The sequence below is a fragment of the Mastigoproctus giganteus genome, chromosome 13 (genome assembly GCF_048544385.1).
Source record: "Mastigoproctus giganteus isolate SK-2022 chromosome 13, ASM4854438v1, whole genome shotgun sequence".
NCBI lineage: Eukaryota > Metazoa > Arthropoda > Arachnida > Uropygi > Thelyphonidae > Mastigoproctus > Mastigoproctus giganteus.
The window spans coordinates 36,553,886-36,569,241 of record NC_143587.1 but is presented as its reverse complement, the minus strand read 5'-3'; the positions used below and the strand labels follow the sequence as shown (position 1 = coordinate 36,569,241).

General features: G+C 37.9%; 1 protein-coding gene across 2 annotated transcripts in view; it reads left to right on the top strand.

Moving 5' to 3' along the window:
- The first annotated feature begins 229 nt into the window (after positions 1-229).
- The window catches only part of mop (tyrosine-protein phosphatase non-receptor type protein myopic), a 289,765-nt gene continuing 274,638 nt past the window's right edge, over positions 230-15,356 (top strand). For both annotated transcript variants that reach the window (XM_090387729.1, XM_090387730.1), the window contains exon 1: positions 230-345. In XM_090387729.1, coding sequence (XP_090243855.1) covers positions 259-345 — 87 coding nt within the window. In that variant the 5' untranslated portion in view covers positions 230-258. The remainder of the gene's footprint in view (positions 346-15,356) is intronic.

Here is a 15,356-nt window from a genome sequence, read left to right as displayed (position 1 = left end):
CATGTGGTTCTCTGCTCTCTGACTTGAGAACTCAGCTAAGCTGTAAAAACGGAAATGTGGTTTGAATATTATAGATAATTTAATTAAATAAAAAAAATACAAATTGACTGCACATTTTCAATCTGTGAACTATTGATTGATATTCCACTGAAACCATATGAATTTTAAAAACTGAAACCATAGAACTTTATCAAGGTCCGTTTCTCTTCTTCAAAGAGGTCGCACAGCGAGTCGATGATATCATAGTCATAAACAAAAATGGAGGCTGTGCCACGGCTTCCTATGCTGGCTTGTGAATTAAAAATAAGTCCGTCGAACACAGAATTTGGACCAACTTTAAAAAAGGTAAGCGGAAGATTGTTTTTTAGTTCATTTACCGTTAACCGCAACATTAACAGTATCTTTACATCGTCAAAAAATATTCATTTGGTTTTTTTCTCAAGCTTACTTCTTCCGACATTATTTATTTACACTGTGCAGTTCGAAGTTGTACCTGTTTTTAAATTAAATTTTCATATTCTAGGGAGGAGTTTGTAAGTTTTTGTTACTTGTTAGTTATTATTGTACTGTAATCTGTTTATACTTATTGAATAATGAAGAGTATTTCCTCGGCCATATATTAAATAATTTAACCAGTCAATACGGATTTTTAAAATAAGCCTTTTAATTTAAATTTTTAGCCGGTTAGTAAGCAATAAAAATATATAGGACAGATATTTTAATATTAGTATCAGAATGGGCTACGTGAGAAAAGCTGTACTTATGATGATTAGCCTTAAAAGTGAATGATTTGTGCGAGTGCAATAATAATAAAGCAGTGTTTCCCAAGCTGTGTTGCGAAATAAGGAAATACTCACTTGGGTTCATTGGTAATCACTATTTAGGTATGCCGCGAATATAACGTATTTTAACTTTAAGTGTGACTCGAGAGAAAAGCTCACTGTAATAGAAGGTTGTACCAATAGTGACAGTTGATGTATCGGGCGATCATTTAGACAGGAAAAGTGGTATTTTGAAAGCCATTTTAGATTAGGTAATTAGGAGAGTGAGATGGTGATAGGAATGGCCTGGATAAAGACATCTGTATAAGAGATACTATTGAAAATGGATTGAAAGCCAGGCTAAGAGATACTATTGAAAATGGATTGAAAGATTGAATCCCAGGGGCTCACATCTGGTGAGTATGGGATTGGCACACCCAGGGTCCTGAGCTGGATATCGTCATTCTTCTCTTTCTTGGTGATTCCCTTCAATTTCTGACTCTTTCTCTCAGGGGTAACTCAATTTTTTTTTTTTTTTTTTGGGCTGGTGCAGCAAAAGCCTAAGGCTTCCTTGCACCATATGGCTAATAATAATAATCCCTCCCGAATTTGGCCATGCCCACAATGCAGTGACAAGGTGTACCCCCATAATCTGGAGTTCAGCGATTGTTGGGATCTGTTCTTCCTGAGCCATAAATTATTATAATTTTAACAGTAATGTTTCTAGCAAAGTTATTATTAAGAAAAGGAATTATTTATTTTTGTATGGCTAATGAAAGTAATCTATCTAATTCATTAAATTAGATCCTTATGCATTTAAACGGAATCATTCTAGAAATTCCTCTCTCTGAATTAAAAAGTTTGCTATTTGAAAATAAACAAAAGGCATATTAATCTATGTGATTCATAGATTAATATCTTGCATGTTTAGAATTATAATTTCTACATACATAAAACATGCTGCTTAATTAATGAGTAACATGCATAGGTTTAATATCACACTTATATTACATTTTAAATTTTATTAATTTTTAATAAAATTTAATTATTATTATTATTAAATTTTATCGTTTGAAGAATGGATGCCTTCAACTGTAATTATTAATGCTATTGATATATATTCTAACCTTTTTTAAAGGCTGCATGTGTGTATTTTCTTTATGTTGAAAGGTGAATAAATTTGAAATAATCACTAACAAGATCAAAGGATACTTAGGCTCCTGACTTGTGTTTCTATCTGAAACCCAAAATTGCCAGAACAAGAAAGTATAATTGATCAATACCATGTATTGATAAAGTTAAGTAGGGTGCAGGAAAGTTATCTTTAAGAATTAATTAAATGTTTACATGATTGCACTTGTGTACTGTGAATAAAGATATATATATATATATATGTTAACACATTGATCAAATACATTGTAATGCTTTAGGTAAGTTTGAATTTATCTAAATTACAAGAAAAGAGGGAGAGGAATTTGGCTAAGAACTTCGGTGTTAGGTCCACTGTTGTTTTGTATATTTATCAATGATATTGATGAAGGTATATCAGGCTTAGTGTCGAAGTTTGCAGATGATACAAAGGTTGGCAGGGTTGTTAATGACAGTAATGGCAGTGTGCTACTGCAACAGGATCTAGATAATTTGGGCATATGGGCTAAGAAGTGGCAGCTGAAGTTTAACCTTGACAAATGCAAAGTACTACATATGGGTAGAAGTAACCCCAGAGAAACGTACCAACTGTGTGGTACTACACTTAAGGTGGTAGAAAATGAAAAAGACCTGGGAGTAATTGTGCAGGCAGATATGAAGTTTTCTGAGCAATGCAGACAGGCTGCCAGGGCAGGTCATGGGGTTTTGTCAATGATATATAGGAATTTTGCTAGCAGGGAAAAGGAGGTGATTATCCCTCTGTATAAGGCAGTGGTCAGGCCACGCCTTGATTACTGTGTACAGGTCTGGAGGCCTCATTTTAGGAAGGATGTAGATTTACTTGAGCATGTACAGAGAAGGGCAACAAGATTGGTGAGGGGAATGAAGGGATCCTCTTACCAAGAGAGGCTTAAGTTCTGCAAATTGCAGTGGCTGGAGACTAGGCACCTGCGCGGTGATCTGATTGAGGTATATAAGGCCTTGAATGGGTTGAGCATGCTGAATTCTGATGGGATCCTTACACTTGTTCAGATTACGAACCTAAGGGGGCATAAATTCAAATTAAGAAAAGACAGATGTAGATTAGATGTGCGGAAATTTGCCTTTAGCCAGCGGGTGGTTAATTGCTGGAACAAACTTCCATCTGTCGTTGTGGAAGTTGATAGGTTGAATAAATTTAAGGAGGAACTGGACAGGCATTTGGAGGGAATGGTGTGTTTTTTTTTTTTTTTTTTGGCTGATGCTGCATAAGCTCATACATTTGCTTTCTTGCATCACATGCCACTACTACTACTACAAAATAAGGCACAAGTGGAATGAAAAGGAAAGTGTGGTGCCTCCCATACTTTATACAAGTCTGGGAAGCTCCTGGAGTAGGAGGTGATTATCCCATGTATTACCTTATACATGGGATAATCACCACATCTTGAGTACTGCATACAGGCCTGGAGGCCTCATTTTAGGGAGGATGTATAGCTACTGGAACAAGTACAGAGAAGGGCAACAAGGCTAGTGAGGGAACAGATTGCTCTTACCAAGAAATCTTAAGTTCTGTAAATTGCATCATCCGGAGACTAGGCACTTGGGTGGTGACCTGATCGAAAGGCCTTCGATGGTTTGAGCAAGCTCAGTGCTATGATTCTTCCTCTCACTCAGATTTTGCACCTGAGGAGGCATAAATTCAAATTGAGGGAGGGAAGTTGTAGAATAGATGTGCGGAAATTTGCCTTTAGCCAGCAGGTAGTTGATTGCTGGAACAAACTTCTGTCGGTTGTTGTGCAAGTTGATAGCTTAAATAAATTCAAGGAAGGACTGGACAAACTTTTGGAGCGAATGGACAGGTGCAATGGGAAGTTTTTTTGAATGATGCTGTATAAACTTGCTTTCTTGCATCATATGCCTCTACTAATGCTTAGCATTAGTAAAGGCATATGATGCAAGAAAGCAAGTTTATACAGCATCAGTCAAAACAAAACAAAAAAAAAAAAACCTTCTGATTTCACCCATCTACTTTGCAGATGCTTTTAGTATGTAAGAAATTGATAAATTTAATTGAACCAAAGTGCTTTATTCACTTTTAGCTGCTGCAATTTACTTCCTGTTATAACATTGTTTTATTCACAATCAATATTAGACAGACTTCTACTAATCCCATCTCTAAAAACTTCATGTGTGAATATGGATGCAAAATATTTATTCTATGGATGATGATTGGTAGGAGGGATTTGTCACCCTTTTCAGTAACTGGCTGGATATGAGCAAATTTCCAAGCAGAAGGAAAAACACCTTTGTAATAAGAAAGTGAAAAAAGGTGGCAAAGAACAGGAGTAAGTTCAGGAGCACAGGTTTTGAGAACAAGTGGAGAAATGCCATCAGGACCTGGAGCTTTCTTAGCATCAAGATTCATCAAAATCCTTTTGACGGAAGACCACAGGAGGCAGGCATTGAATGGAGTGTACTGGTAAACCACCTCCCACAATTCCCAGTACACTTCATTTAATGGAGTGTACTGCGAATTGTGGGAGGTGGTTTTATGAAGATCATCAATACATGAGTTGGAAGAAAACTAGGATGCTAGCAGGTCAACTTTATCTTTGGCCGAAGTTGCATTAGAGCCATTTGATTTTGACAAAAGTGGGAACAGATATGGGCAAAAGTTGCAGCCAGTAGCTTTGGCAAAAGATCAGACTGCTCGACTACCATTTGGAAAAGAAGGAAGTTTTCTACTCTTAGCCTGTTCAAAATCTAGTTGAAATTTAATTATTAATAACTGCTTTACATTTGTTGCGAGTTTTAGTGTAGGCAGAAAATGAAACTGAAGATTTGGAAACAAGCCAATTATGGTATGCAATGTTCTTATCTTGAACAATTTAACACATTTATTGGAAAACCAAGGTTTTTGATAAAGGATGAGATTTTTAAGGTGGAGTGTGAAATAAAGGATTCCATTCCTACAACCGATCTGAGCCAATGTTGACATCAAAGGTTTGAAACAGTAATCCGACTAAGGAAAGGAAGACAAGAAATCTCACAGAATATCCCATTTTGCATTCTTGTAATGTTGAACAATGGGAGGTTGAGAATAGCCACGAGAGAAAGGTTCCACCGGAGAAGAGACATCACCAAGTTGTGATCTGAGGTACCTAGATGACCACTTACCTCGACTGCATACTTAGAAGGGTTGTTTGAGAGAAAAATATCAAGTGTGTTGACTGCATGGTTAGGATTGTCTATTATTCTGGTAGTTAAATGAATAATCTGTGCAAGATCAGTTGTAATTGCGAAAGCCTCAGCATCTCAACCAGCTGGCTTCGTGTGACTAGAAAACAGAAGCCAGCTGGAGTTGTGAACATTAAAATCACCAAAGAAAATTACCTGTGTTAGGAAAGTTGAACTGGAGAAAGTCACATTTCAAAGAGAGGAAATCAAAGAGTTCCAAGTGATTAATGGAGTTGGGAAAACAATAGAGGCAACAGATGAATTTGACAGAATGTGGTAGAGAGATGTTAAGCTAGAACAAATCAAAAAGAAGAGATTCCAAGTTACTAAATCTCTGACAGGGAATATCAGAATAGATATATGCGCAGAATTTAAAAACTGTCTGAGACCATTGTAGTCACCCTTATGAAAGCAAAAGCCTTTCTGTTTAGCCCTGACAGTAATGTCTTTAATTAAATTCCACATTAGTACATTGTGATCGCTGCCACTCAGTGTCTTTTACCTTCAGATTCTTATTAGTATTAGTAATGGCCACACGGTGCTAGAAAGCCTATGGCTTATGCTGCACCAGCCAAAAAATAATTCATAATAAAATATACATAAAATAAAATAATAAGAATAAAAACAAATTAATAATAAGAAGAAATTTTAAGAAATAATAAAAATGAATAAGAGAAAAGGAAATGGACAACCTATGCATTGTCCTCCTCTTCCCTTAGGTAATTATCCAGCTGACCTTTGAATTTCCTCAGACTGTCAGCGTTTACCATCCATGTAGGTAACTTATTCCAGTAATTTATAACTCACTGGCTAAAATAAAACTGCCTGCAATCCAGTCTAAACAACTCCTCCTGTAACTTGAAATTATGGCCCCTAGTTCTAGAATCATTTATAACAGTGAAAATTTCATCCTTATTCATTTTGCTTATGCCTCTCAGAGCCTTAAACACCTCAATCAAGTCTCCTCTAAGGTGCCTAGTTTCCAAGTTCTGCAACCCACATATTCGAAGTCTTTCCTCATATGGATGCCCTTTAGCCAAACTCACCAGGCGAGTTACCCCATTCAAGAAGCACAATGTCTTTCTTTAGGTGTGGTCTCCATACCTGAACATAGTATTCCAAGTGTGGTCTAACAATAGCCTTATATAATGGGAGTATGACGTCCTTATCTCTACTAGCGATTGTTCGATAAATCATCGATAGGACACCATAGACCTTCCTTGCAACCTGTCTACAATGCTCAGAGAACTTAGTCAGACCGTATCGTAACATCGAAGTCCCTTTCCTGCACTACCGACTTTAGTTCAGTTCCACCAAGTGTATAAGTTATTTTGAGATTACTGTTCCCCAGGTCCAATACTTTACACTTTGTTGGATTAAAGCATAGCTATCATTTTTCTTACCATCCCTGAAGTCTATCTAGGTTATTCTGAAGAAGCTTTGCCTGGCAGTGATCATTAACTACTCTACCAATCTTTACATCATCTGCAAATTTAGACATCACACCGTCTATCCCTTCATTGATGTCATTTATGAAAATCAAAGACAACAATGCTGCTAATACTGATCCTTGGGGAATCCTACTTCTTACATCAACTCAATCTGAGGAATAACCATTTATCACAACCCTCTGCCCCCTGCCCCGAAGCCACCCTGCTATTCATCTAAGGATTTTTCCTGTGATTCCAACCTGTTTCAGTTTATAAAGCAATCGCTCATGTGGGACGGAGTCAAATGCTTTGCTGAAATCCAAATAAATGACATCGAAATTATTCCCTAAGTCCAGCTCTTGAGTGACCCCGTCAAAATAGCTAACCAGATTAGTTAAACATAATTTTCTCTTTACAAAACCATGCTGAGTATCCTTCAGAATTCCATTTCTATCTAAGTGATCCTGAATTCCACCCTTTATCATAGTCTCCGTGATTTTCCCTACTACTGAAATTAGACTAACCAGCTGGTAATTTCCCACTTCACTCTTAGAACACCCTTATGTATTGGAGATACATTGGCATGGCGAATCTTAAGTAATCATAGAAGATACTAAGCTCTTTAAAACAACCTAAAAAGAATTGTTCAAGGTTTAGACTTAAATGGATATAAAATGAACTGATGAGATTAGTGATAGAAGAAAAATGCTAGGAATAATTATAAATTAGCAGGGAATACAGAAACCTACAGTAAGTATAAATTAGTCTGCACTAAATTTAGGTAAGCTAAAGCAGATTATGAGAAGGCCTTGGCTAAGAATGAAAAGAAAATTAGCAGAGAGTTTTGTTTATTCTAATACTAGAACAAAGCAGATTGGCCCACCAGATATGAATGGCATAACTATTGATGATTCTGTTCAGGTTGCTGATAGGTAAATAAATGTTTTGCATCTATGTTCACCTGCAAAGATGGTTTTAGGGATGAGAATACTAGAAGAAAAGAAAATTATAAATGTTAAATAATTTTGTGATAACCGAAAAGAAAGTTGAACAGAAATCATTGAAGCTAAAAGTGAAGATAGCACCTGGGCTGATGGGATCTGTCCAGTTATATTAAAAGCAGCAGCAGAAGGGGTAAGCAAACCTTTAGCCATAGTTGCAAGAGCATCCTTAGATTCAGGTGGAGGTGCCTATGGATTGATGTGCAAATATTTGCTCTTCTGTAATTTTCCTTAGACTTTCATCTCAATTATCTCAAAATTATTTAACTCCCAATTTCAGTTATAAAGGTAAATAAGGCACTGATAGGAACCATCTAGTTATATTGAAAAGTTCTAGTTATAGCAAAAGAGGTGAGAAAAACCTTTAGCTGTAATTATAAGAATAATGGACAAAATGGGTAATTTTAGACTTGTAAGGTTGACTTCTAGTCCAGGAAAAATATACTTTATACTGGTTAAAAAAGTAATTCAAGACCATCTATACAGGAATGCAGTTATATGGCAATCACATCACGAATTTGTTAAGGGGCAGTGTTCTCTGACCAATCTGATTGGCCACTAAATGTAGTAACAAAAGAATTGGATGCAAAAAATAATTTTGACATTGTATACTTAGATTTTATAAAAGTTTTTGATACTTTTCTACATAAGACTACTGTACAAATTAAAGCAGTATGGCATTAGGGACAAGATAATTCTGTAGATAAAGGTCTGGTTGAGTAGGAGAAGACAGTAGTTATCAATGGGTGCAACTCTTTTCAGACTAATATTAGTTCTTAGTATATAAATTTCTTAGTATTTATTCATGATATTGATCATTATCATCATTATCAGCCATATGGTGCAAGGAAGCATTAGCATTAGTAGAGGCATATGATGCAAGAAAGCAAGCTTATGCAGCATCAGCCAAAAAAAAAAAAAAAAAACCCACTCCCATTTCAGCCCTTCATTCGTTCGAAATACCTGTCCAGTTGAGCCTTAAATTTATTTAGGCTATCAACTTCCACAACTAGGGATCGAAGTCTGTTCCACCAACTAACTAACCGCTGGCTAAAGGCAAATTTCTGCACATCTATCCTATATCTGTCTTTCCTCAATTTGAATTTATGCCCTCTCAGGTGATTATTCTGAGCAAGAGGAAGAATCCCATTGGCATTGAGCATACTCAAACCATTCAAGACTTTATGCACCTCTATCAGATCACCTCGCCGGTGCCTAGTCTCCAGACACTGTAATTTGCAAAACTTAAGCCTTTCTTCGTAAGAGCAACCCTTTGTTCCATTCACTAATATTGTTGCCCTTCTCTGTACTCGTTCCAGCAGCTCTACATCCTTCTTGAAATGAGGCCTCCAGACCTGTATACAGTACTCAAGGTGTGGCCTGACCATTGCCTTGTACAAGGGAATAATCACCTCCTTATCCCTGCTAGAAATATTCCTGTATATCACTGACAATTCACAATGAGCTACTCTTGCAGCTCATCTGCACTGCTCAGAAAACTTCATGTCTGCCTGCACAACCACCCCCAGGTCCCTTTCATTCTCTACCACTGTCAGTGTAGTACCACAGAGTTGATACGTTGCTCTGGGGTTACTGTTTCCCATATATAGTACTTTACATTGTCAGTGTTAAACTTCATTTGCCACCTCTCAGCCCATCTGCTCAACCTTTCCAGATCCTGTTGCAGCAGCATACTGTCAGTAGTGTCCTTAACAACCCTCCAACCTTTGTATCGTCTGCAAACTTGGACATTAAGCTTGATATACCATCATCAATATCATTTATAAATACAGAAAACAATAATGGACCCAACACTGAACCCTGAGGGTCTCCACTAATAACATTAGTCCACGATGAGAAGTCTCCATTGATTACCACTCTGTCTTCTCCCCCTCAACCATCGCTTTATCCATAGCAGCATTTGCCTCCAATGCCACACTGCTCCAATTTGTGCAGCAGTCTTCCATGTGCAACAGTATCAAAAGCCTTTCTAAGATCCAAATATATAATATCAAAGTTATTCCCTGCATCCAGTTCTTTTGTGTGTGAGTACATCATAGTATCCAATCAAATTGGTCAGGCAAGACTTTCCCTTAACAAAACCATGCTGTGTCCGAAGCTCTAATAATTATGGCTAAGGGTTTGCTTACTTCCTTTGCTGCCTCCTTTAATATAACTGGATAGATCCCATCCACCCCGGGTGCCTTTTTTATGTTTATCCTCAACAATTTCTCCTCCACTTTCCTCTCAGTTATTACAAAGTTTACTTCACCATTGGCTTTACCTTTCCTGAATAACTCCTCATGTGTGAATGTAGATGCAAAGTACTTGTTTAGTTTGTTAGCCACCTGAGCAGGATCCTCAACTGTTGAACCATCAATATCCAGTGGACCAATCTGATTCATCCCATTCCTTCTAGAGTTTACATAGGTAAAGAACTCGTTTCTGTTTTTCTTTGCATCCTTTGCCAAGGATTTCTCATAATTGCCTTTGCCTGCCTAATCTCCTTTGTGACTTGGTTACAGACAGGCTTATATCTATCTTAGGCTTCGATGTCACCCATTAATTTATATGTATCCCATGCATTTTTCTTCTCTGCCATATGTCTCATTAGTTCATCTGACATCCATTTAGGCCGAAATCTTGAACAATATTTCTTAGTTGGTATGTAAAGCCTAGTAATTTCCAAGATAAGTTCTTTGAATGCTTCCCATTTTGAATTTGCTGTTGGTAACATCATCAGTTGGTCCCACTGTATAGAATTTAAATACTGTCTCAGACCATCGTAGTCACCTTTACAAAAGCAATAACTCTTCCCTTTACTCCTGATGGTAGTTACCTCTTTGAGTAAATCCGACTTCAGCACACTGTGATCACCGCCACCTAGTGGTTCCTTTATCTGCAGATTCTTAATGCATGAAGAATCTCTTCTGATAATCAGATCAAGAGTATTACTCCCTCTAGTTGCCTCCCGAACATGCTGATGTAGAAAACAATCATCCAATAAATCCACAAAAGCCTTGCTAGTGTGTGAGTGACCAACCCACATAGGATATATAGGAATTTTTCTAGCAGGGATAAGGAGGTGATTATTCCCTTGTATAAGGCAATGGTCAGGCCACATCTAGAGTACTGTATACAGGTCTGGAGGTCTCATTTCAAGAAGGATGTAGAGATGCTGGAATGAGTACAGAGAAGCGCAACAAGATTGGTGAATGGAATAAAGGGGTGCTCTTACGAAGAAAGGCTTAAGTTTTGCAAATTAGTGTCTGGAGACTAGGCACCAGCGAGGTGATCTGATAGAGGTGTATAAAGCCTTGAATGGTTTGAGCATGCTCAATGCTGATGGGATTCTTCCTCTTGCTCAGAATAATCACCTGAGAGGGCATAAATTCAAATTGAGGAAAGACAGATGTAGGATAGACGTGAGGAAATTTGCCTTTATCCAGTGGGTGGTTGGTTGGTGGAACAGACTTCCATCCCTTGTCGTGGAAGTTGATAGCCTAAATAAGTTTAAGGCTCAGCTGGACAGGTATTTCGAACGAACAGGGGGTGAAGTGGAAGTGGTTATTTTTTATTTATTTATTTAATTTATTTTATTTTATTTATTTATTTTTTTTTTTTGGCTGATGCTGCATAAGCTTGCTTTCTTGCATCAAATGCCTCTACTAATGCTAATGCTAACCCACGAATTCCAGTCAATATCTGGGAAATTAAAATCCCCCATTATAAGGCTGATTTACTGGCCCACTCATTATACTCATCAGAGTCATTAGGCCTATAGCACACTCCTGCTCTCAATTTTGATCTCCCAATGCTAATATCACACCAAACTGACTCGACACTGCACTGTCCAGCGACGTCGACTGGCCTGAGGCTTTTGCTGCACCAGGCAAAACAAATTTCTGAGTTACCCAGAGAGAGAGAGAGAGAGAGACGATATCCAGCTCAGGACCCTGGATGTGCCAAGCCTATACTCACCAGATGTGAGTCCCTGGGGTCTAGGGTTCAAGTAATATCAAACTTAATATCTGAGTGTGTAGTTGATACAAAGGCAGGATAGTTAATGGCAATCAGGACATGCTACTGTGAAAAGATCTAGAAAAATTAAGCAGATGGGCTGAGAAGTGGGAATTGCAGTTTAACAACAAATTCCCAGTACTTCATATGGGGAGCAGTAATCCCAGAATAACATACCAACTCTGTGGTAGATATCACACTCAAAGTAGTAGAGAACAAAAAAAAAAAAAAAAAAAAAAAAAAAAAAGATCTGGCGGTAATTGTGAAATCACACACAAAGTTGTCTGAACAGTGTAGATGTGCTGCTAGAGCAGCTCATGAGGTTTTGTACAGCTATTTTGTCAGCAGGGATAAGGAGGTAATTATTCTACTGTATAAGGCAGTGGTAAAGCCACATTTTGAATGCTATATATCAATCTAGAAGCTTCATTTTAGGAACAATGTGGATCCGTTGGAACAGGTGTATTGAAGAGTAATGAGATTAGTGAGGGGAACAATAGGTTACTCTTACAAAGAAAGACTTCAGTTCTGTACATTGCAGTGTCTGGAATTTGCAGACACAGGCAAGTGATCTAAATCACTCAGATCACCTGTCAGGAGATCTGAGAGAGGTGTTTAAGGCTTTGAATGAGTTGAGTAAGCTAAATGTTGATGATATCCTTACTGTTGCTCAGACAATACACATAAGGGGACATAAATTTAAATTAATGGACAGCTACAGGGTAGGTGTGTGGAAATTTGTTTTCTGCAGAGGGTAGTTGATTGTTGGGAAAAACTTTCATCAGGTGTTGTGGAAGTGGGTAGTTTGAATAGATTCAACGAAGAACTAGACAGATTATTAGAGGGGATAGGCAGGCAATGTAGTAAGAGCTTTTTTTTTTTTTTTTTTTGCTGATGCTGTGTAAGCTTTCATTGCATCATTTTGCCAGCACTAATAGTATTGCTAATAACCAGTGTTGCCAATTTAGCGGAATTGCTTCAGGTTTGACGGATTAAAATATGTGATAGCGGTTTTGTAACGGAATGAGTTTAAATGTAAAAATTTAAAATATGTTTAGTATTTTATATATTTTGGCAATGTAACATTTAAATTAAGAAATATTTATTTAACAATATAAATATTTCATAATTGAAATGTTTTATTTCTATACATCGTAAACATAGTAGGGATATCTTATTTAATAGTTTTTTTTTTATAAAGCGAAGAATCGGTTTTATATTATTCAGGGATCCCCTGAGGGGAACCACAACAATTTCAATACGTAGTTACACTTGCGGTCAAACGATATGACCGTTGGTTCATAGCTTTAAATTGTTGAATCAAATCTAAAAATGTAGAAAAAATTCTAATGGATTAGCCCCACCTTTTTTTTTTGAAACCGCGAAGGCATGCCATTGGATTATTTTTCTTCGTCGTAATTGAATCATCTGGAGAAACAAAATTATAGCGATGAATAACCTCATCATGGGTATAATTAATGTCTCGGTAGAGATCTTTATATGCAGGCCATCCATCACTGATGATTCTTGTACCTGACAATATTCTCTTTCTTATAATTGATAATAGAGTTGTTTTATCTCTATTTTCTACCGGAACTAAAAAAACATCGTTTGGTAATTCTTTCGAATGCACCAAAAACCCATTGTGTTCCTATTAGTCGTCCTCTATTATTTTATTATTAGCTATATGGTGCAAGGAAGCCTGAGGCTTATGCTGCACCAGCCGAAAAAAAAAAATTCTGAATTATTGAGAGAGAGAGAGAGAGAGAGAGAGAGAGAGAGAGAGAGAGAGAGAGAGAGAGAGAGAGAGAGAGAGAGAGAGAGAGAGAGAAGTAGAAGAGAATCACCAAGAAAGAGAAGAACGATGATGATATCCAGCTCAGGACCCTGGGTATCACAAGCCCATACTCACCAGATGTGAGTCCCTGGGGTTATTATACAGGATGATTCACTACCAGTGCGACAAACTTGCAGGAGGTGTAGGGGGCACAAAGACGAATCGGAATCACATAGCATTGCAGGGTTCGAAATGCCTTCGTCATGCAGTAGAGGACGTTGAATGGGAGGTCGTGTGAACAGCGATCCCGCTGGAAGTCAGCATTTGCGAACCGTTTCTGTTGAAGAAACCAAGTAGCAAAAGTCCTCCAGAGTGGATAATCCACAGGCTCCAATGATTGGACGTGTTGCAGATGGTATGAACTCATTTGATTTGTTGACAGTATCCTCCATGCAGTGGATTGGGAAATACCCAATCGTTGGCCTATCGCTCGAGTACTCGGATTGCCTTCTGCAAGACATAGGACATTCTCCTCGTTGTCTGGCATCCTCGTCGTTCGCTCTCGATTCATGGTACCTCTCATGAAACAACCAGTCTCACGTAACCTTCTGTGCACACGTGCGAAAATCGTATGCTGAGGAGCACGCCTGTGCGGGAAACGTTTTTGGTACAAGCACAGAGCGGCACGCCCGTTACAGTCCGCAGCTCCATACGCGAGGTGCACGTCAGCCAGTTTAACGTTTGAATACTCGTCCATCATACTGCCTCGGGAACCGGTTCGCAAATGCTGACTTCCAGCGGGATCGCTGTTCACGCAACCTCCCATTCAACGTCCTCTACCGCATGACGAAGGCATTTCGGACCCTGCAATGCTATGTGATTCCGATTTGTCTTTGTGCCCCCTACACCTCCTGCAAGTTTGTCGCACTGGTAGTGAATCACCCTGTATATTTTCTTTTGAAAAATGCTGATTCATCAATTTCAATTTCGATTGGTATTCCATTTTCTGAAATCCTCCTAGTTAACTATCTTAATCAATTATTGATATCATGCAGATCTCCCTCAGATCTTTGCATTTTCCAATAACAGCGTTTTTTTTTTATTGATATTTAAATGGAGAGCAATGCGACCTTGAGACTAATCTTAGGACCAGAAGTATAGAAATAATAAATTTTGAGATAACTTTAATGTACTGTCATCAAAAAATTATTTATGTCTAATACTCTTTGTTTTACGGCAAGGTTTCTTACAACCCCATCTAAACGTATCAGTTTTACATTTACTTTTTGTTAGCCGCATTTCAAGTTTGTGAACTTTACCAAAAGCTGTACTTTGCAAAATGTGATTTTTCGCCAACCAAGAAATCAAGTGATATTGCCACTGCATAAATTCATCAACTCCGTTAAACGGTAGTTGTTATTTTTGACTTCTTCCTCAGAATAAAAGTGCAGCCATTATCAACCCACTGCAGGATGGAAGCCTCCTCAACAATTCATACTGAGGGAAATGGACCATAATCTGCCACGCTGGTCCAGTGTGGGTTGGCAGATCGACCGTATTCAGCAGTCGGGGGCTTGAACCCTGGTCTACTCAAAGAGCGTGTGCTACTGCACTCCCACTCCTGACCACTCGGTTATGGAGGCCTTCCTCAGAATAAACTGCATTTAATATGCAATTTGGAGGTTTTTGTCTGGACATAATGTAGGGTCTTAAAATTTTTTATGGCGCCCATTAATAGGATTTAACCGAAATGAAAATTTAAAAAGTTGGCGGGTTAAGTGTTAAAAATAGCGGATTTTGAGCATGCAGCTAGCGGGAAGTATTATTAAGAGTTGGCAACACTGCTAATAACATGCATTGACTTCTTGCTGTTATATCTGTGTGATAGATTGTACTCTTATTGTTGAAGCTGTAATTAGTAATCATCAGTGAAGGTGCTATGAAATCAGTAATTAGACTGAGTAACTGCTAACTAAAATGGAGTCAGAAGACTTTCCAC